The sequence below is a fragment of the Squalius cephalus genome (assembly GCF_949319135.1).
Source record: "Squalius cephalus genome assembly, chromosome: 12".
Taxonomy (NCBI): Eukaryota; Metazoa; Chordata; class Actinopteri; order Cypriniformes; family Leuciscidae; genus Squalius; species Squalius cephalus.
This window is the reverse complement of record NC_137133.1, coordinates 9,791,926-9,816,333: the sequence shown is the minus strand read 5'-3', so window position 1 is coordinate 9,816,333 and position 24,408 is coordinate 9,791,926. Positions and strand designations below refer to the sequence as shown.

At 37.8% G+C, this 24,408-nt stretch overlaps 1 protein-coding gene across 15 annotated transcripts in view; it reads left to right on the top strand.

Annotated features, from left to right (window-relative positions):
• fryl (furry homolog, like) overlaps positions 1-24,408 on the top strand; it is a 102,956-nt gene that overhangs the window by 24,462 nt on the left and 54,086 nt on the right. For 12 of the 15 annotated variants that reach the window (XR_013822929.1, XR_013822930.1, XM_079888307.1 and 9 more), the window contains one exon: positions 23,050-23,264. Coding sequence is in view for 13 of the 15 variants with exons in the window: in XM_079888311.1 (XP_079744437.1) it covers positions 23,050-23,264 (215 nt within the window). In the remaining 2 variants the exon portion in view is untranslated. Of the gene's footprint in view, positions 1-16,215; positions 16,721-23,049; positions 23,265-24,408 lie in introns of those variants that run through there. The other 3 variants (XM_079888305.1, XM_079888314.1, XM_079888308.1) reach the window with 2 other exon arrangements.

The following is a 24,408-nucleotide window of genomic DNA, read 5'->3' as shown; positions in this document are numbered from 1 at the left end:
GAACACCAGTAAACTGAAGCACACGTCCTATATGAGATTAATCATTAATCTTGTCTGCGTTGCATTTGAGCTGAAACTGAATGAACACCGGTAAACTGAAGCGCTTTGCTTACAGGTTAATAAACTCAACCACATGCATCTTAAATGAGATCAATCAGATACAACATAAAAGTAATATTATTCTTCAAATTTCAAAGCTTTCAAATCCATAGTTTCACTTTATTTCGCCGGTCTGGAAGGCATGCTGTCATAACGCTAACCAATCAGACCTCAGGTACCGCCCAAAATGCCGCAATAAACATTTAGAAAAAAAGAAATGTATTTTTTTAAAGTCACAGCTATCATAATTTTCATGAAATGTTAATTTTTTTTGTCGCTGTCACATCAAAATTGACCTTTGAAGTGCCCAGTCATGTTATAAATGATTCATTGTTGCATACTATTCCAAAGAAATAATGACTAAGTTTATCAAAATTCCCACCAACCATCATGTCATATATAGACCATTTTTTCATGATCCTTTCATCTACTCAAATCCCAATGGAGAAAGTCACACCCCATCTTTTTTCCAGTCCCATATCCTGTTTAATTTGGAAATCTATCAGATTATGAAGTAAAATTCCCATTGTTTTATTTTTGAACTATGTAGACTGATTTACTAGAAGAGAAATCAAGGTTGACCCTAGACTGGGCCTGTGTGAAAGGGAAGTTGTTCCTTCTGTGAAGAGAGACTAATGGTTAAGTTGCCCTACGATGCTGCATTTAATCAGGGAAGACAGTGTTTGTTTATGTGCTTATAACTTGGCTGCAGGAAGCAGATGAATGCATTTGTGACCATAAATGTATTGAAACACGCCTCCCGTACAGGGTTATATGGGGATACATGAGGATCTTTGTGTGTCATTCATGGCTGATCCAGCTACGACCACTCTTCTTGGTATGTCAGCTCCTTGGTTACAGGAAAACAGTGTGGGGAGTTGCATCACTGCATGTGACTCTGCATTCAAAATGCAAATTGACCACCACGCATTCAAATATGGTGGAAAACACCAGTTCAAACTGGACCAAAAGAGTTTTTTTTTCGGAATCCTTCGAAGGCTGAGATTCTCTTAGTGTGTGTTGATAAGTGAAAATACACAGGTAGTAGTCTGTGTGTGTGCGCGTGTGTTAGTGGGTGTTTACATTGCAACCAAACCACACCTTGCTCTCCACAAATTGATGAGTCTTGCGTGTTCAGGTGAGGGTTTGGGTTATGTACCAGCCAGGACATGTTTATGTTCTTGAGTTCCCTATATTTTTTAAGTAAATAGAGCTGCAACTCAGTATCACATAATCTATTGAATTAATATTTCAATGAATATGATGTTCTGAATCTTGCTTATTAATGCTTGCCTTCAAAAAATATACGAAAATAAGTATATATTATATTTCCGTTCATGTTTGGTGTCGGTAGGATGTCTCTTATGCACATCTATTTGATCAAAAATGCAGTGTGAAGTATCATGACATTTGTTTAACAATGTTTTCTACTTTAATATATTATAAAATGTAATTTATTCCTGTGATGTCAAAGCAACCATTTCTCCAGTCTTCAGTGCCATGCTAATATGCTGATTTGCTGCTCAAGAAACTTTTTTTTTTTAAATTATAAAGGTTGAAATAATGTTGTGCTGCTAATTTTTTTGTGGAAACTGTGATACATTTTCTGATGAATAGAAATTTTAAAAGAACAGCATTTATTTGAAATCGAAATTTTCACAAAATTATAATATCTTTGTAACATAATTATAAATGTCTTTAATGTCACGTTTGATCAATTTAATGCATCCTTGCAGAATAAAAGTTTTAATTTCTTTAAAAAAAAAAAGAAGCTTACTGACCCCAAACTTTAACGGTATGTATGATATACATTGTCTGCAAAAGTGGTTTAAAATGTACAATTTACAGTAATTTACAATTTAAACAAATTAATGCAACAGAACATCAGTTAAAATAACTAAACCATAAATAAACAAAAGGTTGACTGGTTATTTTTCAGTAGTCTCTTTTTATTGTAAATAAACAAATGTTCTGTAAATACATAATTGAGTTACATTTAGGATTTAATGTTTCATTTTGGTGATTTAAAACTTAAATTGGATGTTTAACAATGATTATTGTTTTAATCATAATACACTCCCTTTCTGTTGCTCTGCATTTGATTGACAGGCGCGCGCACACACTTACAAGTATTTGCAGTTTAATGATGAATGCAGTATTTAATCACTTGCTGTCAGGATGAGCTGTTTTGAAAATTAGAATTCAAGTTATCTGCACAGCGAAAAGTCTTGATAATTGATAATGAAATGGTTGTCTTGACGCTAATTTTCATTAAATTAGTTGTTACACAAACAGCTCTTATTGTACCACAGGCTTAAACTCTATAGGCCTTAAATAGAAATTTTAAACCCTCATAAGTATCTGATTTGTTTTAATTATTTAACAGTTTTCCTTTGCAGTAACTAATAATAGATTTACAAATAATCAACCATATCCTACCCTGAAGGTGTAGAGGCATATTCTTTCTCATTAATAAGTTTGATTTGTTTCTGAATGGATATTGAATGAGTCAGCATTACCATTTATATTTCTTTGGTTTAGCAGGAACATTTTTCTGTTTGGTTGGGTAGTGCCCGTCCCCAGCTCAACCTGTTTCTTCACCTGTAAGGCAGCTTTGCAGACACAAACACACCTGCTCTGTTCACTGCTGCTGCTAATATTATAGGTGTTTTGATGGTGCCTCTGTTTATTGTGTTTCTGCTCTGGATGTTGCTGCATGCACACAAGCCGTATGCAGGAAGAGGAAGGATATGGCGACTCTGCAGTATGTAATGCGTCTAATATTGGTCCTCAAGGGCTTTCCATGCCAGGGTTGGAATCAGTGATCACACACTCAAACAGACACAGTAGTGCTCCAGCCACACACTCACTCACTCACACTCACACTCTCTCTCTCTCTCTCTCTCTCTCTCTCTCTCTCTCTCTCTCTCTCTCTCTCTCTCTCTCTCTCTCTCTCTCTCTCTATCTCTATCTCTATCTCTATCTCTACATATACACTATACATAGTCATGTGAACAGACTTTACTTCATTAAACTGCAATGGAAGTTTATCTTGGAAAAATGAGTGCTCTTGTGCATGTGGTGTTTTCTTTTAGGCAGCACGTGATTCATAATCAGGAATGGACGAGCGGAAATGCAAGTTAAAAACAGGCCACACAACAATTCATGAAGTTAAACAGGGCAGTTTACAAAGCTGACAAAATATAAATAGTTCATTAGCAATGAATTGTTTTTATCACCCTCCTTTCTGCTTTTTATCACCCTCCTTTCTTTTTCTCTTTAACTCTTTGCACTCCATTTTGCTTGTTTGCTCTTCATTCATTCTGTTTCTTTGTTTTATTTGTTTGTTCATTGCTGCTTTATTTCTCATTTTCTCATTCATTTTCATTTAACTTTTCCATTGTTTCCATTGTTTAACTTTTTCATTTTCTTGTTTTTCTTGTCACATTTGTTTGCTTTCTCTTTTGCTCCTATTGTTCGTTCACCCTCTTTCATTCTGTTGCAGTTTTCATTCCTGTTCATTCACTCTTTCACTCTCATTTTTTTGTTCACTCCTTTTATTTACCCTTTCAATCAATCCCTCATCAATCGTTTGTTTTTTGCTTTATTTTGTTTGTAATTTCATTTTCTGCTAGGGATGCTCCGACTGATCGGCCGCAGATCGATATCGGCCGATAATCCCATTCTAGGACTCAAATGGTGAAACCTAATTCACCAACCGATCGTGAATTGATGATCTGAGCTGGACGATGTCATCACGGTTTTCTCCAGAGCGGCTAGATGTATAAATTAACTAAATTAATAACTTTTTTACAACAAAAATGAACCATCACTGAACTTACTTAAGCTGGACTATTTTCTTCTAGAAACAAACTATGTTGCATAATTTTCCTGTTATCAAAGCTGCTTTGAAACAATCTGAATTGTAAAAAGCGCTATAATAAAGGTGACTTGACTTGACTGGTCCTGAGTGCAGTCAGCACACACACCTAGAACGCAGGCACATATCCTTACCATTCATAGGGGATTTCGCACCGGAGGAACCTTTTCATAGTTCCTAGGTGGAAGTACCCGCTTTTTGGCTTGTTCGCACCGCAGGATCTGGAAATGATTTTAGCTCTGGAATGCCTTTTGAGGGAACTAAATTAGCTCCTACTTTAGAATAGAGTTTAACCCAGCACTATAGAAACTACCAGTGACAATAGTGTACGCTGACTAGCATTCTCAGTGCCGTCAAAATAAATGTCCGCCATGTCGTCAAAATAAAAGTCACAACAACAAGCGTGGCTTACGACACTTCAGAGTTCCTACTGGCAGTGCGAATACAACCAGGAAAACGACCCTGGGGGAGCTTTTAGTTCTTGGGGAACCACCCTGGTGGCTAGTTCCTATAACTAAGTTCCTATAGCAACCCGGTGCGAAAGCACCTCATGTTAATCAAACAGTCATTCATTGCTCTTAACTAAATCACTTCCCTTTTGTGAAGATTATGCACTGTTTTTGTACATTTGATTATACAATTTATGGTGAGCGACTATTTAGTACAGCTGCATATATTTTGGATGAAAAGAGAAATAGACCCAAAATGCAGAAAAGCTTGAATTTATAAAGAGAATCCTGCCTTACCTACTTAAGTAGGACGTAGGATGGAAGGACACAAATATTCAGCACTTGCTGAGCACTTCCTCAGCCACATATTGGACAATGCTTATACACCTTATGTGTTGTAATTATGTTTAGTTTGATATTACGTCTTTTAGGTTCTTTAATAAGCTAGAGTATCCTAATATGGATAGTTTTGCATAAGCCCTGTTTTTAAAGGCCTATTAAAATGTTCATTGTAAAATTAATATTTGTTGTGCTTATTTATTTGATTCTCAATTAAAGCAACAATCTATAGCATTACTGTAAATAATGTCTGTGGTATTACTTATATGGAAAAAAACACACTGCATGACATTCAACAGAGAGCTTAATTATTACTTGGCATATAAAGCTTGAATGACCGGGATCGGTATCGACTGATCATGATGACAAAAAAACGGTAATCGGTATCAGCTGCAAAAAATCTCAGGCATCCCTATTTGCTGCTTTATTTCTTCTTTTCCATCTCACATTCTATTTTACGTCTAACTTTTCATTTTGATTGTTCATTTTGATTTATTTTCTTTCGTTTCACATTTTTATTTGATTTCTCTTATGCGCCCTTTCATTTGGTTGTTCATGCTTTCGCTGCCATCTGTTTGTTCACTCTTCCCTTCTTTATATGCTCCCCTTTCACTCCTTTGTTCTTTTGCTTGCTTTCGTTTGTTTATTTATTGCTGCTTTATTTATTTCATTTTACTTTTGCTCATTCCATCCTTCATTTGTTCCTACTTTCTTTTTTCATTCTTTCCTTCAGACTCATCCGTTTGGTCTCACCTGTTGTTATTTTTTTTCTTGTTCGTTCTTTCTTTTTTTGTATGTCTCTCTTGTCGTCTTTTCCTCCTTCCTTTTGTTTCTTTTTGTTTGTTCTTTCCTTCACTCTCATGACTCAGCATTCTCGGTTTAGCCGTGTTTTGTCAGTTTTTGGGATGGAGGGTGTTATAGAGATCTGCCGCTGATGTGTGTGAGTGTCTCTGCTGACTCAGAGGTGTGATCAGTGGAAATGTTAGGCTAGCACGCCCACTGTCCCTCTCTCTCTTTCTCTCTGAACACACTGGGTTTCACCACTTTGCAATAATTTCTCTTTCTCTGCGGAGTGTGTGTTTGTTGCTTTGGTGCTGACAGGTGTGCTTGTTCTTGGCAAGGTGTGCAGTGTACTGCGGTCTCTAGCTTGCACTGCTGCTGATGGTGTTGTGATTCAGCTGAAATGTTTTCGTTTGGTAACGACTCCTGAACACCCAGCTTTGTTTTTTTTATTCCTCTTACTTACTAGCTGTTAAGTTTTAGAAGCTGTATTAGTTTACATAGCCTATTTAAAATTCTTTTCATGCAATTGTTATAATACATGTTTTTAATGTGCAATTATTTTAAGGAGTTCTTATACTTACATATGTAATTAAATAAAAAAAGATTTTAAATTCTATAAATAAGATTAATTAATTAGAAAAAAAGCTTAAAAAATAATCGCATATTAAATCGCAATCGCAGTATTGGTAAAAAAAATAGCGCAATTAGATTATTTTCCAAAATCGTTGAGCCCTATTTCGGACTCAGTGTGCAAGGACCTTAAGTGCTTGTGACTAAACCTCGTAACTCGAGTAATTCCTCAAACTGTCTGCAAAACCTCATACAGTAGCTCCACTTGCCTCAATCGTAAATGAAGTCCTGTACACGTCTTGGAAGACTGTCTTTGCTTGTTTGCAGTGCAAGTGAAAATAAAAAAACTGGTTCAAGTATAGCGTTTTCTTTATTCAAAACATGATGTGTAAGGCTAATGTTTTATGCATTTGAGGAGTGGAGAAAAGTTGTCTTAGTCTGGTATTTGCTGTCTAGTCATAGCCAATACAGCATCATAACACATTGCCATAGCACTTCGTCTTTAACACAAGCTTTTTGCCAAATATATTAAACGACAGTAAAAGTGGAGCGCCCACATAGCTACAATAACCTTTGTAACCGGTAAGTTGATGATAACTTAATGCGATGCACTTAACGCCTCAGATGTGGCCATTCTAATAACGGACTATAGTAGCAGTTGTACACTAACCTGTGCAATTTTCGCTGGTTTCAAAACACCACATTTAAATTTGGTGTCTATGCTAAGTAAATTACTCAAATGGACACCTTACAATTCATACACATTTAATTACACAAGATCAATGTAAACATCTGAACCTTGGATTGTTCCTTATAGGAATTGTACTGTTTGCCAAGGAAATCATTTCACCTCTAGTAACCCGACATAAACTTGTTAAGATCTTTAACAAGGAAATGTCTCAGACGATAAGAAGGCGGTAGGTTCAAGTGTGTGCTGTCGCTTTTCTGCACAGCTGTCTTTTCTTTGTTGTCTGCACTTTGCATCATGGGACCTGCAGTTTTACACAAGGGAGCCTGCTTTGCACTGTCCACTAAAACCTTCAGAAAATTGTATAACCTCAGATTGAATGACTGATTGTATTGATCAGTCTCTTTTTTTCCTCTTCCCTTTCTTCTTTCTTTCCCTCCATCACTCACCCTCTCTCCTCCTTGTTTGGCTTTCCTTTTCCCTATGCTGGGTGCAATAATTCACAGTACAGGAAATGCACTCTCACTGTGGCCTCATGGGATTGAAGGGCCTTCACAGACTGTCTGCCTGTCAGTGTATGCCCTGCTCACTATCCAAAAGCACTTACTGTCTGCTCTCCTGAAACATCAGCAGTCGATCTCTGAACAGAGTGCCTGTTTTATCTTCCCATTCTGCATTAGATTTAAATGAGGATGAATTTTGCTTATCCGGAGCAGAATCTGGTTTAGATCCTGTAAGTCTGGGATTGGGTTTGATGTGATGTGTTTCTGATCCTGAACAGAATATGGTGTATCTGCACAAATAATCATTAAAAGATGGTGATCTCAATTCAAACACCCACGTGATCTTATTCCTAAATGACGATGATTCTGCTGTATCTATTAAAACGTTGACAAATCACACTGGAACATTCAAATATGCGTTTGTGCTGCAGCAGAGAGAGCTGTTATCATGTATAACTTGTGTATATATATACTATGGTGATGTGTGTTACAAACATTCAAATTATCACAGAAGTACTGGGATAAAAGTTTGCAGTTTAGATCTAAACTGATGTCTATGGTAATGATCAAAATAGAGCAAATCACCATTTGAAAGTAACTTGACACTTTAAATTAGGGCTGGGCGATAAACGATATCATATCGAGATTGCTCTAAAATATGTCATAACAATTATTTTTTTCTCTAAATGGATTGATCTTAACTGCCTATCACACAACAGAAATAAACGCAATAACAGCCAGTCAGTGCATGTCGCTAATAAGTGAAGTGTGAATGAGCGGTGCTGTTTCGTCTGATACACAAACTTGCACATGTGACGCTCAAGGTGTTTTCAGTTCATCTGCCAACTCAATATATGAGGACATGAAAATATGAGCTCACTTCACAAGCTTTTCACCTTTTCATTTGAGAAAAACTACCGTCAAATAGGCCTACACACTGAAACTGAAACTAAAATAATCTTTTCTGTTGCTCAAACAGTAGAGCCTTGGCGCTTGCAACGCCAAGGTCATGGGTTTGATTCCCAGGGAAAGCAAGAACTGATAGGAATGTAAATGTGTACTTTGAAATGCAATGTAAGTCGCTTTGGATAAAAGCATCTGCCAAATGCATACATGTAAAAATGTAAAATTGAAAGTTCTTCATGACAAACCGTCAAAATAAAAGTTTGGTTTAACTTCAAGAAATTATTACAGAAATATATCACTACTGTATAATAAAATGTAGGCTACTTCTCAAAGTAATAATAATAATATAATTATTTCTAAGGAAAATCATGCAACCAAGGTATTTTTTTCATCCATGTTTTAAATTTATAGTTATGTTGTGCAGCATCTTATTTGACAAAAATTTTAAATGCAATGTTTTGTTGTAAATTAATTGGAATATTTTCATTTGATTACATTTTAAAATCATAAAACACATATGGTATAGTTACTGTTCAACTGGAATGGGGTTTGAGTATATTTCTGATCTGGATCAGAATCTGCTTCATCTATTGTAAATATAAGGTTTGAACGTGTTTCTGATCTGAATTAGAACCAGATTTGGATTATAATCTGTTTTAGTTACTGTACGTCTAGGGTTTGGTTTGAATTGATACATTTATGATCTTGATCAGAAGAGTTGTGTTTGATTCTGCATGTTTTTGCTGTATATTAAAGTGCTTGGTAACAGTCGCACCCTGTGTTGACAATAGATCAGCCTTCCTGCTGTGTTGAGCAGGATCCTACTGTTTACCCTAAACTGTGTGTTTGTTTGAGAGAGAAATGGCAGTCTTTGGCCATCATGTGATTCTGGACTGACTTATTTTACTGGGTGTGGTGCATGTGGGAACAGCCAGTTTGCAAACCTAGCTTACACAAACGTGAAGAAGAGATACACTGCTTTGTTGGTGCAGAGGGACAAAAACAGATAGTATTAGTTGTAATAATAAGTTATTTCTTAAAGTGCCCCTATTATGCTATTTTAAAGTTTCCTAATGTTGTTTTGTAGTCTCCTACAACAGGTTTACATGCATCAAAGGTCAAAAAACGGTTTCGTTTTCTCATAATATATATTTGCACATAACCACATTTTCAATGATTCTCAAACGACTCGTCAGATGAATCAATCTCTCTAAATCCCTCCTTTCCACGAGCTACTCTGCTCTGATTGGCCAGACAGCTCAGTCTGTTGTGATTGGTCTACATGCCCATTGCCGTAAGAACGTCAGCTCTGCTTGTCCTGAGGCTTCCTACACCGCAAACTAAACACAGCAACGAACAATGACATCGATTTTACCATATCACTGCGAGCGTGAGTCCGATGATGAAACAATGGAAGAACTGTTCATTCAACCCGAACCTCCATCGCAGTGATGCACTACTCCGTTTGAGGTACATTATGGGATGTTTCAACTGTAATTCCTCACCATCAGCATTAACAACAAGTGCATGTCCATCAACAAACCGATAATTTTACTTAATTATTTACAGAGTATACCGAGTATTTTTTTTATTTATTGCGGTGAACGTGGAAACGTTGAATGAACATAAATGTTGGTAAAACAAATGTTGCTCCATGCTTAATCTTTACTCAAAGTTGTGAGAATGACAGACAATCTGCATTAATAGACACAGTTTTAGGTAATAGTGGTCCACAACTGATTAGCAGAAGTATTTCAGTAAGAACGTTTTCACACCTGAAAGTCCGAACCAAGGTCCGAACCAAAGTTCATGTTTTGATACATTGTATACATTCGGTTAGTTTTGGTTTGGTTTCACATTGCAATGCGAGCGCACTAAAGAACTTTACATGACGTACTTGCGTCCTGTCGTCATCATCTATATGGGCTGCATCTTGACATTGATTGGTTTAAATAAAAAAAAATAAAAAATAAGACATTGATTGGTTTGTAAACGGACGTGCATCTGACGTCAGCGTGTTGTCAATTCGGCAGGTAGCTTTGACAAGAATGAATGCACAGACGCATATCGTTGCCACTATACTTTTATTATTATGGCATTACTCCCTGCAGCACCAACTATACTCCAGGCTTTATAAAACTTTGCAGGATGTTTTCATTCACTAAGATAGTGAATGCTTTCATTCACTGTTACACACTACATGAAAGGTCATTTTCAAAAATCCATAATAGGGGCACTTTAAATGCCTTGCAGAATTCTTGTTGCATTGCCGTGTTCTACCATCGTTCACCTGTTCTCAGATCAGTGCATGAGATAGACAGTGAGGTCACTTTCACGTGAAGTTTTTAAAACTGATTGAAATGTTAGTTTTTTCTTGACTAACAGCACAACAGATTAAAGGTCTATAAGATTGCGTGGAAATGCAAAACAGAACTGACGTTTCCAGGTCTTTTGCTTTCTTACTGATTATATGAAATCTTTTACTCATTCAGCCAGCATATTAGAGCGATTCTGATCAGTGAATCCATGAGCGTAACTGCATAAAATGTGTTTATTTGTGCATGTGCATATGTTTATGTTTGTGTGAGAGTGGAAACCCTGCGCTGCAGTCACAATACGGCCTTTTGTACCCAGTGTTTGTTTACAATGCTGCCTTCTCGCTTTGCATAACTCCAGCAGGGAGGGACAGTCAAGTGATGGAAAGAGCGGGTGAAGGAGACGGACAGAGATAAAGAGAGATTGTGAGTGGTGGTATCAGTGGAATCTGTTTGTGTGCACTCTTTAATCTCGTCTCAGGCCTCTGGTCAGATGATGTCATGCACTAAAATCTTTTGTGATCGGAGGTGACGGGGCTTTTGAGACGGAGGAAAAAGCCCCGTTTTTTTTTTTTTTTACTGGGTATCGCCAACTACCCTACATTACCTTTACACATTGTGATGTTAATAACACAGTTCATTACAGCTGTATCATAATGGGGTCATGTTGTCTTTTTTCATATCTGGGATCAATTTCAGCCTGTTTTGATGCTTTTTTCTTTCCTTTTTTTTCCACTGACGTCCTGTATGGCACGTCATAGAAGTGGTTCTGGGAAATTCCGGTTGCAGAGTTTCTGTTTATAGATGACCTTATTCTTCATTGAACCATTCTTGAATGGATCTAATTTGCTATTCAGAGTTCTAAAAAAGATCCATGTAATATATGAAGAGTTCAGATGCAAAAGCCTCTAAGTGCCATCTGAAATTTTCTTCTAGAATGATCATTTTTATCAAGCTCGTATATTTAAGTTCAGTAATTTCACTTAAATGGCAATGAAAATTACCTATGAATTGTCATTTAAGTGAAATTACTGAACTTAAATATACAAGCTTGATAAAAATGATCATTCTAGAAGAAAATTTCAGATGGCACTTAGAGGCTTTTGCATCTGAACTCTTCATATGCATTATTTAATATTATAATTGTTGTTATATAATTTCATAGGTTTGAAATATCCCCTGAATGCTTCATGTGGATTTCTGCCTTTCCTGACTGTTTCCCAGAATTTTGCAGTGAAGAGCCAGAGGCCACATTTTTGAAAAGTTATGCAACATTGACACCATCAGCGGAAACAGCCAATTAGTCACGTGCGTTTGATGTTTGCTACGTCAGAATTTATTCTGCAAATGCGTTTCCATCTCTCATTATTCGCATTAACTATTTTCGTGCAAGTCAAAAACCACCTCAAGCGAGCGTAAAAACTTTTTTTGCGAATCGTTTCTGATGCGATACTTTAAAATGCACATAAAAACAGGGTGATTAAAACATAGATATTGAAATTGTTTAAACTAATTCACAAAAATGTATCACTCAACTTTTTTTTTATTTTGCTTCTGAAATTTAAATCGGAGATGCTAGTAAAAACCTCTGTATTAACAAACTTATGCTCATGAGTCATGAAACAATCTAATTTAAATTCGACCAAAATGGCCTCATAAACAACTCATGGAAAGCATTGCAATTTTCACAGTGTTGCATAAATTTATATTGGCACCAAAATCAATGTGAGTATATTGTGAGAATTTAGTGTATCGCCCAGCTCAGGTAGCAGTGCAAGAACAAGGCAGTCAGATTTGTCCATCATACTATACATGTACTTTGTGAAAGTATGATTAGCTTATGCTATCAGGGTGTGAGACAGCTCTGTCTTTCTGATCTCTCAACGCTGCTCTGTCATTCTTCAATTAATAGACCCGGACTGCCGCACCCTCTTCTGCAAGCAGGGCATCGGTTACCTCATAGGTCAGGCATCACTCACTCCAGCTGTGTGTGTGGATGTCAGTGCGTCAATGTAAATTGCAGGGGTACGATTTTTCCAAACAGTTACCCGCCTGCGTAATGTATACTTTTTGAACTTGGGGGAAAATTACAGTATTTTTTGTCAAGCAGTTTCCTTTTTGGTGTGTGTGTGTCTGTGTGTGTGTCTGTGTGTGTGTCTGTGTGTGTGTCTGTGTGTGTGTCTGTGTGTGTGTGTGTGTGTGTGTGAGCAGCTGTCTTACTGACAAAATAAAGGTATTTAAGCTGCGTCTGAAACTTTTTGTGAATAAAGGAACCTCCCTAAGCATGGTTTCCCTAACAAGGGTTCACGATGGAACTGCAGGGGATTTGTTGAAAAGCTAATAATTAATTAAACCAAATTTAACATTAAAATGAAGAAATGGGGCTGCACAATTAATTGAAGTTAACTAAAATAGTGATGTCTTATCAAATCATAATTATCAAAATTAAATGCTGTTTCTCATGAACTCTGGATCTCTGCAAGCGATGTGAGTTTAACCCTCTGGGGTCTGAGCTGTTTTCTGGGCCCTGGAGGTGTTCTGACATGCTCTGACATTTGTGGTTATTTCTGTTACTTGTGACATTTTCATGGCTAAAGTCTAATTACACTGTATTCAGCACAAACTCTGCTACAATAATATATCAGCAGCATGTATGTAAAAGTTTGTAGTTTTGAGATAATGACATTTATGCGTGGTTTGTGAAAATACAAAAATAAATTCTCACTGAAATAAGGTCATGAAACCCCTACTGATTATTTCTTCACAAGACTTTTGAAAATTGTATCACGTAGCCTAGAATATTTGCTCTAAAACTATGTGAGAATCACCCTGACTGCTCATTCAGAGAAGACAATATATTGATTTAAAAATTTTACGACGTGTTTTGTGTTAGAAAGCAATATGCGAAGGGGCGGATCACCTCATTAATATGAAAGCTTTCCACACCTGAGAAAGACAAAGAACCTCCCTAATGGCCCTATTAGGAGCTTATCAGGGCCCATCATTCTGACCAACCTTGCACAAAGAATGAGGAGATTTAAAAAAGAATGGCTTTTAAAATTGTTTGGATTTATTTACAACACAACATAATCCAAAGATACACAACAAAAAAGCACTTATTGAAGAAAGAGACCTTTGTGCCATTCCTAAAAACATTGTACATACCTTTCATTTTCTAAGGTGTTTGATTTTCACTTTACCATGTTCATGTACAGAGACATGTACTGTGAATGTTGAAGTCAGCAGGACTCAGTGGCATCTGGGCCCTGAAAAAAAAAAAAAAAAAGTGCACATACTGATATCAAGAGAAAGGCCTGCACGATTTTGGGAATACATTTTAGATTTTTCTTGTTAAAATGGCTTTTTAAAATTCACAGAATACACACACACACACACTCACACAAATGTTTCCAACAATATATAATGAACACCAGGTCTGTTGTGCCTTGTAGGTATAGGCTATGCGCAGTGCTGCATAAAATAATAACAATATAGCAGCCTATATATATTTTCAAAAAGATTTCAGTAACAACTAAGCTAGAGAAAAATATATTGATTATCATGTTACTTCAAATGTTTCCATTCGTTATGATGATATGAAATGAGATAATAGTAAAAACATTAAGCCGTTTGGAGCGTTTTGCTTTTCCAAAATATGATACATTCAAACGCGATCGCGATCAAAAATATGATACATTAAAACGCGATCGCGATCAAATATAAAACATTATGGTTAGGCCTACCATATACATATCTACGTTTGAGCAGATATCCACAAACACAGTAACAGTAAACACGGGTCTAAATATTATAATATTCACCATATATCTAGCAACAGTTCAACTGCAATGTGAAATTTATGCAACAATAGCAAACTAATATGTAAGAATTTCTTACCTTATCTTTCTTGTCTTCAAATATCGTTCTTCTTCTTCTGATGTAAATCCAATGTAAGCTCAGGCACGTCTTTCAAACTCGACGAAAAGTGAAGTGAAGTGTTTTGTTGTTGAGGTAATGAGGGCGATCGCGTTCCATGTGGAGATTTGCATGTGAATATCTTTTGCGCGAGTGGGCGTGGCCGAATTAAAAATAATTAGGAAGCGTTTGAGAAGCTGGACATCTTGTTGGTTTTATACAAATTACTTAAACAGAGAATATTTGTTTTCGTTTTGAATCCGATCATTTAAAAGTACACACTTAAATGTTTATAAAGGTGTATGGCTCATAAATGTGTGACAAGTATTCGCTGAGTTTTGTTTCAGTTTATAGACGTGCTCAAGAAAAAAAAGTTCACCGCGACGGAGAGGCAGAACGCACACACTGTTTATTTTCTTTATTTTACAAAAGCACAATGTTTTGATTTGATTGGAAGTGGACACATACAAAAGTAGAAATACCACAGATTCTTTTTTTATATTTCTTTTTTCTGTATGACCATAAATGACGGAGAAATTTAAGTTTATAGTGCTACAATGTGGAGAAAATCCAGCAAAACGCGCCGGCGCGTTTGTCGACCTCAGAGGGTTAACTTGCATTTGGGAATGCAATGTATGTTAGGTTCACTTTATTTACATTCACGTTTGCACAATTTCCAACATTTTTGTGGACAGAAGTTTACAGCATTTCACCAGTATTCCGCCAAAATAGAAGCTTGATGGGTTGAATGTTTGTAAGTGATGAACATCTAATGTGTCATCCGAGGCAGTCTGCTTAATGACAGTATAGTGTCCCCATCAATATACTGGGGATTTGGGACCCACACAGACCACAGGGTGAGCCCCCTCTGCTGGCTTCTCTAACTCCTCTTCCTACAGCAACATAATTTTCCCAGAAGGTCTCTCCATCAAGTTACTGACCAGGCTCAACCCTGCTTAGCTTCAGTGGGGAACAGGGCAATAGCAACCTAAATAATATCATTAAAAAAAACATGCTTGTTAAAAAAAAAGAGCAATATTTTTTACTTGCATGTCATGTGACCCTTAACCAGCATCAGCGAATATGTCATTAAATTATTGAAATTCGGCCTCCAGGCATCATAACACTGTCTTTATCTAAAACAAAGTAAAGTAAGCTGTAGAGATTGCCAAATAAAAACTGTAATTGATGGTGGTATGAAGGATTGTTAGTAGACATTGACTGTGCCTTGTTTCCTTCCATAATACTGCTTTTCAGGCGTAGTGTTTGAGTCCGTGATACTTACATCACCTCTGTCTCACACGCCACCTCTAGATTCCAGTCTCTCTCTCTCTCTTTGTCCTCCCTCTCTCACTTTACTGCAGTTGGTGGTGACAAACAGGAAGTGTGCTTTTTCACAAGCCTCAGAGGAAAAGGATGGAGAAAGAGAGGAGAGAATTAGAAAGAGCAAGGCGGTAGTCGTAATGACATGTATTTGAAGCACTGGAGTGGAGCCAGAGCGGGCTAGCAGCGTGCTGATGATATCACCCTCCCCTCCTTCTATTCTGCCATTGAAACAAACGCTCTCTTCACAGAGCGAGAGAATAACAGAGGGAGGGAGACTGAGAGAGAGAGAGAGAGAGCCAGTACTGTTAAACCATACTGGGTGAATGAGAGCGGCTGTTTATCCGCTGGGCTCTAGGACCCAGCGCGGACAGGAAGAGTTACGCGAGCGAGAGAGCATTGCAACTCTCTGCTGGGAGGCCATCCTCACCATTCCCTCTTTCACTTAGACACTCACTTTCACTCACACATTCCCGGAACAAAGTTTCCCAGTGCTGCATTTCAGGCTGGACAGAGCCGATGATACTCCCGCATGCCGTCTGAGAACACGACTTAGTCTTGTTTTTGTTGATTTTCTTGTCGCAGTTCATCTTATTGAAGTGCTTCCACTCTGCTGGATCCTTATGGGCCTCTCAGAGCCCCGCAGCTGATCTGAGTGTGTGTGTGTGTGTGTGTGTTTGTACACGCACACGTGTGTCTCGGTGCACGTTCGGCAGCATGCGGTTCTTCACAAGCCCAGGCAGAGGCTGAAACTTTGCCTGCCTGCAGGTGAGACGGGATGCGTGGGTGAGTGCAACGGACATTAGGAGCGCAGAGCCAGCGGGACTGGCTGGAGAAACCAGTGCCTTCTTTTTACCCACAGTCCTCTGGTGGCGTCATGCTGAGTCTGCAGGATTCTGTGTTCTTTGAGATCAGCATCAAATCTCTGCTCAAGTCCTGGAGTGGGAACTGTGAGTAAGACACACTGATGAATACACTGTGTGCTTTATGATGATAAAATGTACAGCTTTTGCGTATATTGTCTGGGATAGTGCATGATGTTCCTAAAAAGTGCTGGCTGCGATAGGCCCACATACACACCCTCTTCTCTGCATAGATGCAGATTAATGTGGATCGATGTTGGTGAATGGTGCTAGTACCTGAAATTAGGTTCGCCTATGAGTTGCATGATTGAAGCAGAGCACATAGTTGACTTAAAGGATAGTTCAACAAACGTTTTACAGGGTCAATGATATGTTTTGACCTTTTTCAACCCGTAGCTTGAGCTGTACCACTTGATGTGTTCAAACATCATTCACATTCTCTCTTGGGTCCAAAGTGCCCAATGGTGCGTGTGAATGTGTGTGTGCGCGACTGCTGACTCTTGAGTTAAGCAATGTGGCTCTGTCATTGTCTCTTGCTCCTCGCTAGGTTCTTCACATTGTTCTGTCTTCCGCTCGTCTGATGTCCTCTTTGAAGGTCTTGGGTTTCACATGATGATGACCTGACAGCGTAGGTAGTGTTGTGTAGGATAATGATGGAAGAGCCAGTGAAGAGTCCGATCAATGAAAGGAAACATTAGCAATCCCAGTAGAGCAAAAGAGCAATACTATCGTAATCATACACGGATACTGATATAGACACACGCACACACATACATAAGCACCTAACGAATTTCTTAGGAATATACTTTGTTTTTGTACCTGTTTTTTAGGACTTTAAATAGGTCTGCTGGACCTATTGATTTGATTTGTACATGTACATGAGTTTGTATTATGAGAATATTAGAGGATTAGAACTACATGTTTAATACATGTCTGCAAAGTCATAAGATTTGATTATTGTGAAATCAGATTATTGTGAGTTTTTGGGATTAAATGTAAGGATTTACACATTCACACATTAGTTATAGGCTATTCTAAATATTGTGTTTTTCCACTTTGCATCTATTATGAACATGCAGTTTTCCACTTTGCATTTCACACAGATGCCCAAAAAATCCTTTAGTCCTTTTTGTGAGCTTGTGCTTTTTTTAAAATGCAGCTGCTTCATTGTAGGATGTAGATAGAATTCTGTTGGTCACTGTTGACTAGGGTTAAGTAGATCAAGAGCTAGTGACGTCTAGCACTGTTGGAGAAATGTCACTTGGATTGGCATGCAGTAAGTCTCTCTTGCTTTCGCGCCCTCCTCTCTCCTTGTGTGTTGGTGCCAATTCCTGTGCGTTGGGCCTCTCTGCTCAAACAATGAAGAGCGAGACCTAGTTTCAAGAGCTGGCAACAGTAGATTCTTCCAATCTTCCCACTGCCCATCTCTGGTTAGAAGTCAGGTCAAAGACATAACTTTATGTCTCCAAAATAAGAGTTACTAAACAGAGTAAACTGCAGGTGAAATGTGTGATGTTGGTAGATGTATGTAGGTCTGCAGATAGACTCGATTGGTGGAATCTGGGCATGTTGAGACACTATAAAAATAATGTTGACTGTTAGAGCCATAGCAAATTAATCTCTCCCTCTTTCAAATACATACACTTCAAATACCTTTACACTTCAAATACCATGCATGAAGCAGGTGGAAGCCCACCGTGGAGAAAATAGGAGAAAGTTTTAGTTAAAACTGCTGCATTTTTGCATACAGAATGTGTCAGAACCCATACTTATGTGTTGGATTCTCTGTGTTCAATCATATAGAAATGGTGGAGATTTATAGCCTGGAAATCCAGACCTAAATCTAAAAGATTAATGGTCTGGCGTTGGCTAATGAAAATCGCCCAGCTCGAGGGGCGGCACCAAGCGTGCATTTGAAAATCTCGCTGCACGCAATTGGATAACACTACGACCAATCACAACAATAAACCCCAGCTACCAGCGGAGCTAACCTTATTAGACATTCTCTGATTATACTCTTACTGTATCCGGTCGGCGAAACAGCAAAAACGTCCTTCTTGCAAAGGAAGGATTCGAGCGCCGTCTTCTGGTCCTGTTTTAGATAAAAAGCCAAGTCTAACTCGTTCATTGTATCGGCCAAAGCCATTTCAAACAACTGGTATTCATCCATAGCCATCTTGCAATGTTTACTAATGACTTTGACGTCACAGCGCTGTTGTCATCTGTTTAGCTCGCCTCTGGCCCGCCTATATCAGATAACCCGATGTGATTGGTGCAGCTCAGATCGAGGGGCATATTTAATGAGCATTATTATTCGACACCAGAGTAACTCGCTGAGCAAATTCAACTTGTGCTCTCGTGAGAACTCTGGATTACCAGGGTAGGAGATTTACATGTTTATATCTAACTACCCTGAATCATAACACATCTGGTTTAATAGCAGATAAAAAGCTACAATTGTATTAAAATGTCGGGAGAGTTTTGCTGACTGCAAAGTGTGTTGAGTCAAGTTAATTTACATGTTTATAGCTAACTACCTGAATCATAACGCTTCTGGTTTAATAAGATATGACGGCAGACATTTGAAAGCAACTATTTCTCCCTGTTGAGTGTTGAAGTTTGTTAATGACCACACAAGCGCAAGAATGCAGGTTAAATTATGTACAGCGCAATGCATTGGACAAGCATTCGTTTTCCTGTATTTGCATACTTGTTTCTTGTGCTTTAGATTAAGTTGGTTGTGTGGAGTGTAGAATACTGTATACATACTGAGAACTTTATCTTCACAATTTGGAGCAAAAATAATTGTACAACAGTCTTTCTGTGTGTAAACGGTTTCGTGTAAGCGACCCCTAAGAAAATAACTAATGATTTTTACAACGGAAATGAATCAATCAAAAATGTACTTAAACTGGACAATGACTTTCTTCTAGAGCTGATGTACAGCCAAAACAATCTTTGCTGCATTAATTTCCTATTATCACTGTAAAGCTGCTTTGAAACAATCTGTATTGTAAAAAGCGCTATATAAATGAAGGTGACTTGACCTGACTCTGTGTGTGGCGTTCAGTTACTTCAATGCAGTTACTTCATTCAACTTTTCATTCCCGAGTCCAGTCTTTGATACCTGAACTGCATCAAGCACACAGTCACTCACTGCAGTGAGTGAGTGAAACCAGTGATAGCGTCTGTCTGTGCTGGGCTTTAACTAGCGGAGTATAATGCAGATGATGATGTCATTCAGGTTATTTGATCTCCGTGTGTGATCGGCGTACTCTCTCTTAGACAGACCGCATCCACATGACTCTCCTGGAAATCATATTCATCTCTCTGTGTGTGTGTGTGTGTGACTGTGTTTGTATCTCACTTACACAATTAACTCTTTCCCCGCCATTAGGCATTGATTGTCGGTGTTGCCGTTGTCACTGGTGCTTAGCTGCAACACCGGTTACATCACTTGTCCACCGTGGAACTCCCTCCAGAAACAAGCGATAGGATATGTAAGCAGATGCATATGTAAAATAATCATCAACATTAAAAAGCATATAAATCAAAACTGCCTGACATTATTAAATGACATGTTGACCCAGGATTGGTTATAGGACTGTGCAAGCATTAGGGGTGTTGGACTCGATTTACTCCATCTATGTTTTTATCATCATTCTGAGTCTTTGACAAAAAGGTATTTTTCTCAGCTTTTTGCTCAAAATGTTGCTTTTTAACTTGCCCACAATAAGAAGTGTTGATAAAAAAAAAGAATGCATGAAGCTAGAATTTTTTTTTTTGTTGTTGTTTAAAAGCAGAGGGTCTGTTCCAACAAAATATTCTGGGGGCCATGAAATTCTGGCAGTGGCTGGCAACTTTTTTCAAGAGCACTATTGGGGAAATAGTTAAAGCCATATTTGCATGGGACTAGTTTCCCTGTGGAGCTTAGGTAAATGTGTTCTGTAGACATACAACTCCCAGATACTTTTGGTGCAAGTTACCTACTATTTTTGGCTAATGAAGCCAAAAGGAAATTAATTGTGAAATTATTTTAATTGTGAAAACAACAAAATATATTAACTGAGGTGAATGTGCTTTTTCAAGATAGCTTTGATCTAAAGTATTTAGTCGACTTGATTTTGATCTTGAACAAACTTTTTATGACTTTTTTTTTCTCCAAAATGTATTAGCGTTATTAATAAATTATACTAAATATTTTGTATTGTTAATAAATACAAAACTAAAATATATAAAATTAATTGGTCTGAAATAATACAATAATTTTTTTAAAGACCAAATCTATCACAAATTACATTACATGTTATTATTGTAATATAATTTAAATTCAGTGATCTGAAAATACTTGAGTCGTCTACTTTAAAGAATCAGTTGAGCCGAAAATTAATCATAATGATTAATTTATTGAATAGACCAGGGGTATTCTATTCAATTAAAGTTCCAAGAGGTCCGGTCTCTGTATTTCCTTCCCAACGGAGGTCCAGACAATACTTTTTTGGAACAGTTATACATTTCCATTGGGGCAGCCATAGTACTTTGTAAAAGAAAAAAAATCCTAAATGCTCAAAATAGCCATCAAAGATGAGAATCTTGGGCCCAGAGAGCCAAAGAAGTGATGTCTAAGAATTTTACCAAAAAAGTACATATTTCTCCCAACTGGACATGAATATAAGAAATATATATATATATATATATATATATATATATATATATATATATATATATATATATATATATATATATATATATATATTTATTATTTATTTAGACACCTTTTTGTATGGCACATAGAAGGCATTAGGAGTGGGACTGAGAAAACATATTGGGGGTGCAGGGTTTACCTCTTAAGAAAATTTTTATATTTTGCACAAAGTTTGTATTTAGTAGTTTATTACTTTGTGCAAAATATAAAAACTCTCATGAGGACAAAACAAAGTTAACCAGTAAGTTTTTTTGTTGTTGTTGTTGTCTTTCCTTCCCATCTCTAAATAATTTTCAAAATTTGAGTATTGTTTATTATGAAATGCTCTTAATATGCTGATTAATAATGCTAAATGTATGGAAAAATACAAGGCGTCTAAAGGTGCCACATTTTAACTTGTCTCAAACCTGATTTAGTTAAATGGTCGGAGTCATCTGTATGACAGGTATAAATAATTGTATTTGCTGCATTCTCATTTTAGCATATGTTTCTATTTTTCTGCTCACTGTGTTCCTGCTTCTGTTGTTAAAATAACCTTGTCATCTGCAGCTCTTACGCTGCATTCAGAAAGCGTGACTCAAAGGTCATTTAGAAACTAATCTCGTCCGAATGGTGGTTCAGGCAGTATTTGCAGCGAGTGTGAGTGCTAAAGCACTCAGTGCCCAGCTGTGTGAGTTCACATGCAGTTAGGGAATCATGTCTTGTGTAGCTCAGAGTATCAGAATGTCCTGCAAACAACAAACAGACTCTGCATTAATGGCCTCTCTGTGCTAAACTATTCCATGTGACTCTCTGCCTCACTCTGAGGTACAAATGTGTGCTATGGGGTCAGCAATGCAGCCCAGTGTGTCACAAACTATCTGGCGTATCTACCAGAGGAATGAAGAGAACGCTGAACTGAGAGAGACTTGCATTTTTCTTCCTCACTTCTTTTGCTCATCCTTTCTGCATCACTGAGTGGAAAAGTACAAACAATGTTAGAGTGCCTGCCGTTGGCCAATCAGATGTGGACTTGAGGACCCTGTTATGCCACCGGCCAATGAAAGCTGGCAGTGTGACATCATAGAGATGGGGAGGTGTTGCTAAAGAGGAAACAAAGAGTGAGTGTTTGTACATAGACAAACAAACAGCTCTGGGGACAGAGTTGTGCGAATGTGCGTGCGTCCCTCTTTCATCCCTTGAGTGTGTGAATGTTTGTGTTTTATTATTGAGATGTGGGAGTTGCTAGGTGTGACCCCGTGTTCTCCTCTGAAAAACTCATTAAGTTTCACAGTGATTTTTTTTTTTTAAATTCATCCTCCTGTTATTGTTTGGACTTCTCTCACCTCATCGTGGTTTCTCCAGCAACCTGTGGGAAGTGAGGGCAGGGATTTCCTGAGCGGGCTTGACATGTGACATGCACACACACGCACACAGTTTTTTTTTTTCCAGTCTTTCTGCATTCACGGCTGCATTGAAAAAATGTGTGATGCACATTAATCCACAGGTGCAATCTTCTTCGGTTCCTGGTTGCAATAGTTAACAATTCATTTTAATGGGGAAGCTGTCAAAAAATCTGTATTGGCCTCAAATTTGGTGCACCATGACTGCTTTGTCTTTTAATTACAATTTCTCTTCATATTTGCCATTGCCAATTTCTGCTTGAACACCTACTGAATTGTGCATTCAGAATGCTTGGTAATGCTACATATCTGTCTCTCTTTCCTGACAGCCTCTGTCCCTGTAAGCAACAGCAGTGTGAGTAGGCGAGGAGCATCCCCCTCGGCCCCGCCCAGCTGGGAGAAGCGTAGCATCCACCTCGCCACCATGTCCAGCATCACCATCGACCCCGAGCTCAAGCCCGGGGAGTTTGTCATCAAGAGCCTTTTCGCAGAGTTCGCTGTGCTCGCCGAGAAGAAGATCGAGGTGGTCATGGCTGAACCTCTGGTCAGTACTGCCCACAAATTTATTACAGAAAACTGAACATTTAATAAAAAAATATTCTAGGCAATATTAAAATCATGCAGTACTAAAAATAAAAATGTATCATGTTTTAGTTTTGGGTCCTGTAAAAATGTTAGCAGGGTAAGTAAAAATCGAGGCCAGCAAAAATAAAATCCTTACTTTTGAGCTTTGGTAATATAGCTCTGGTAATTTAAATGAGTTGTATTGCATTTAAATGAATTGAATTTCACTTTTTTAAAGAAATGTATTCTTTTATTCAACAAGGATGCATTAAATTGATCAAGTGACAGTATAGACATTTATAATGTTACAAAGTAAAATATATATTTATTTATTTAAATAAATGCTGCCTTGGTGAGCATTAAAAAAAACTTCTTTAAATTTAAAATCTTAGCACCCCCAAAACTTTGAAAGGTAGTGTAGGATCTTGATATGGCACAGTATAATTCACTTCATGTCCAAAAGTTAGCCGACTTCTGATGAAGATGTGTTTTGTGTGGTGTGACAAGTTTTGTGTTACTTGTTACTCGGGGATTGAGTGAAAAACTTGGGGATTGAGTGAAAATTCATTTGTTTTAACATGAGCTTGAGCCTGTTGGTTTAGTGGAAAAAGAGAGGTTGTTGTGTGCATTTTCAAACTTGTGGCTTAACAGAACACACACATGTCCTCATATATTCCCAGAAACAGAAGCAGAGGTTTGGATTCTTGGAATGCTGTTATGTTGGATTCTTCTCAGGGCCCCCTGTGCTGCAACACACACACACACACACACACACACACACACACACACACACACACACACACACACACACACACACACACACACACACACACACACACACACACACACACACACACACACACACACACACACTCTCTCTCTGTTTCTCTCCAGACTTGTCCTTAAACGCTTCCTCTCTGTGTTCGCTCCTCTCTCATTGTGTGTTTACTCAGTGGTAGATTGAGCTCTCTCAGTTTACTCAGCAAGAGTTTAAACTGGTAATGACTGCATCTAGCAGCTGCAGAGAGGAGCTGCTTTATAAATCATCTCTCTGTCTTTGAACTTCCCTCAAAATAAAATGTTGGTTCAAATGTAAACCAGATAACAGAGCATTCAAAGTGTCT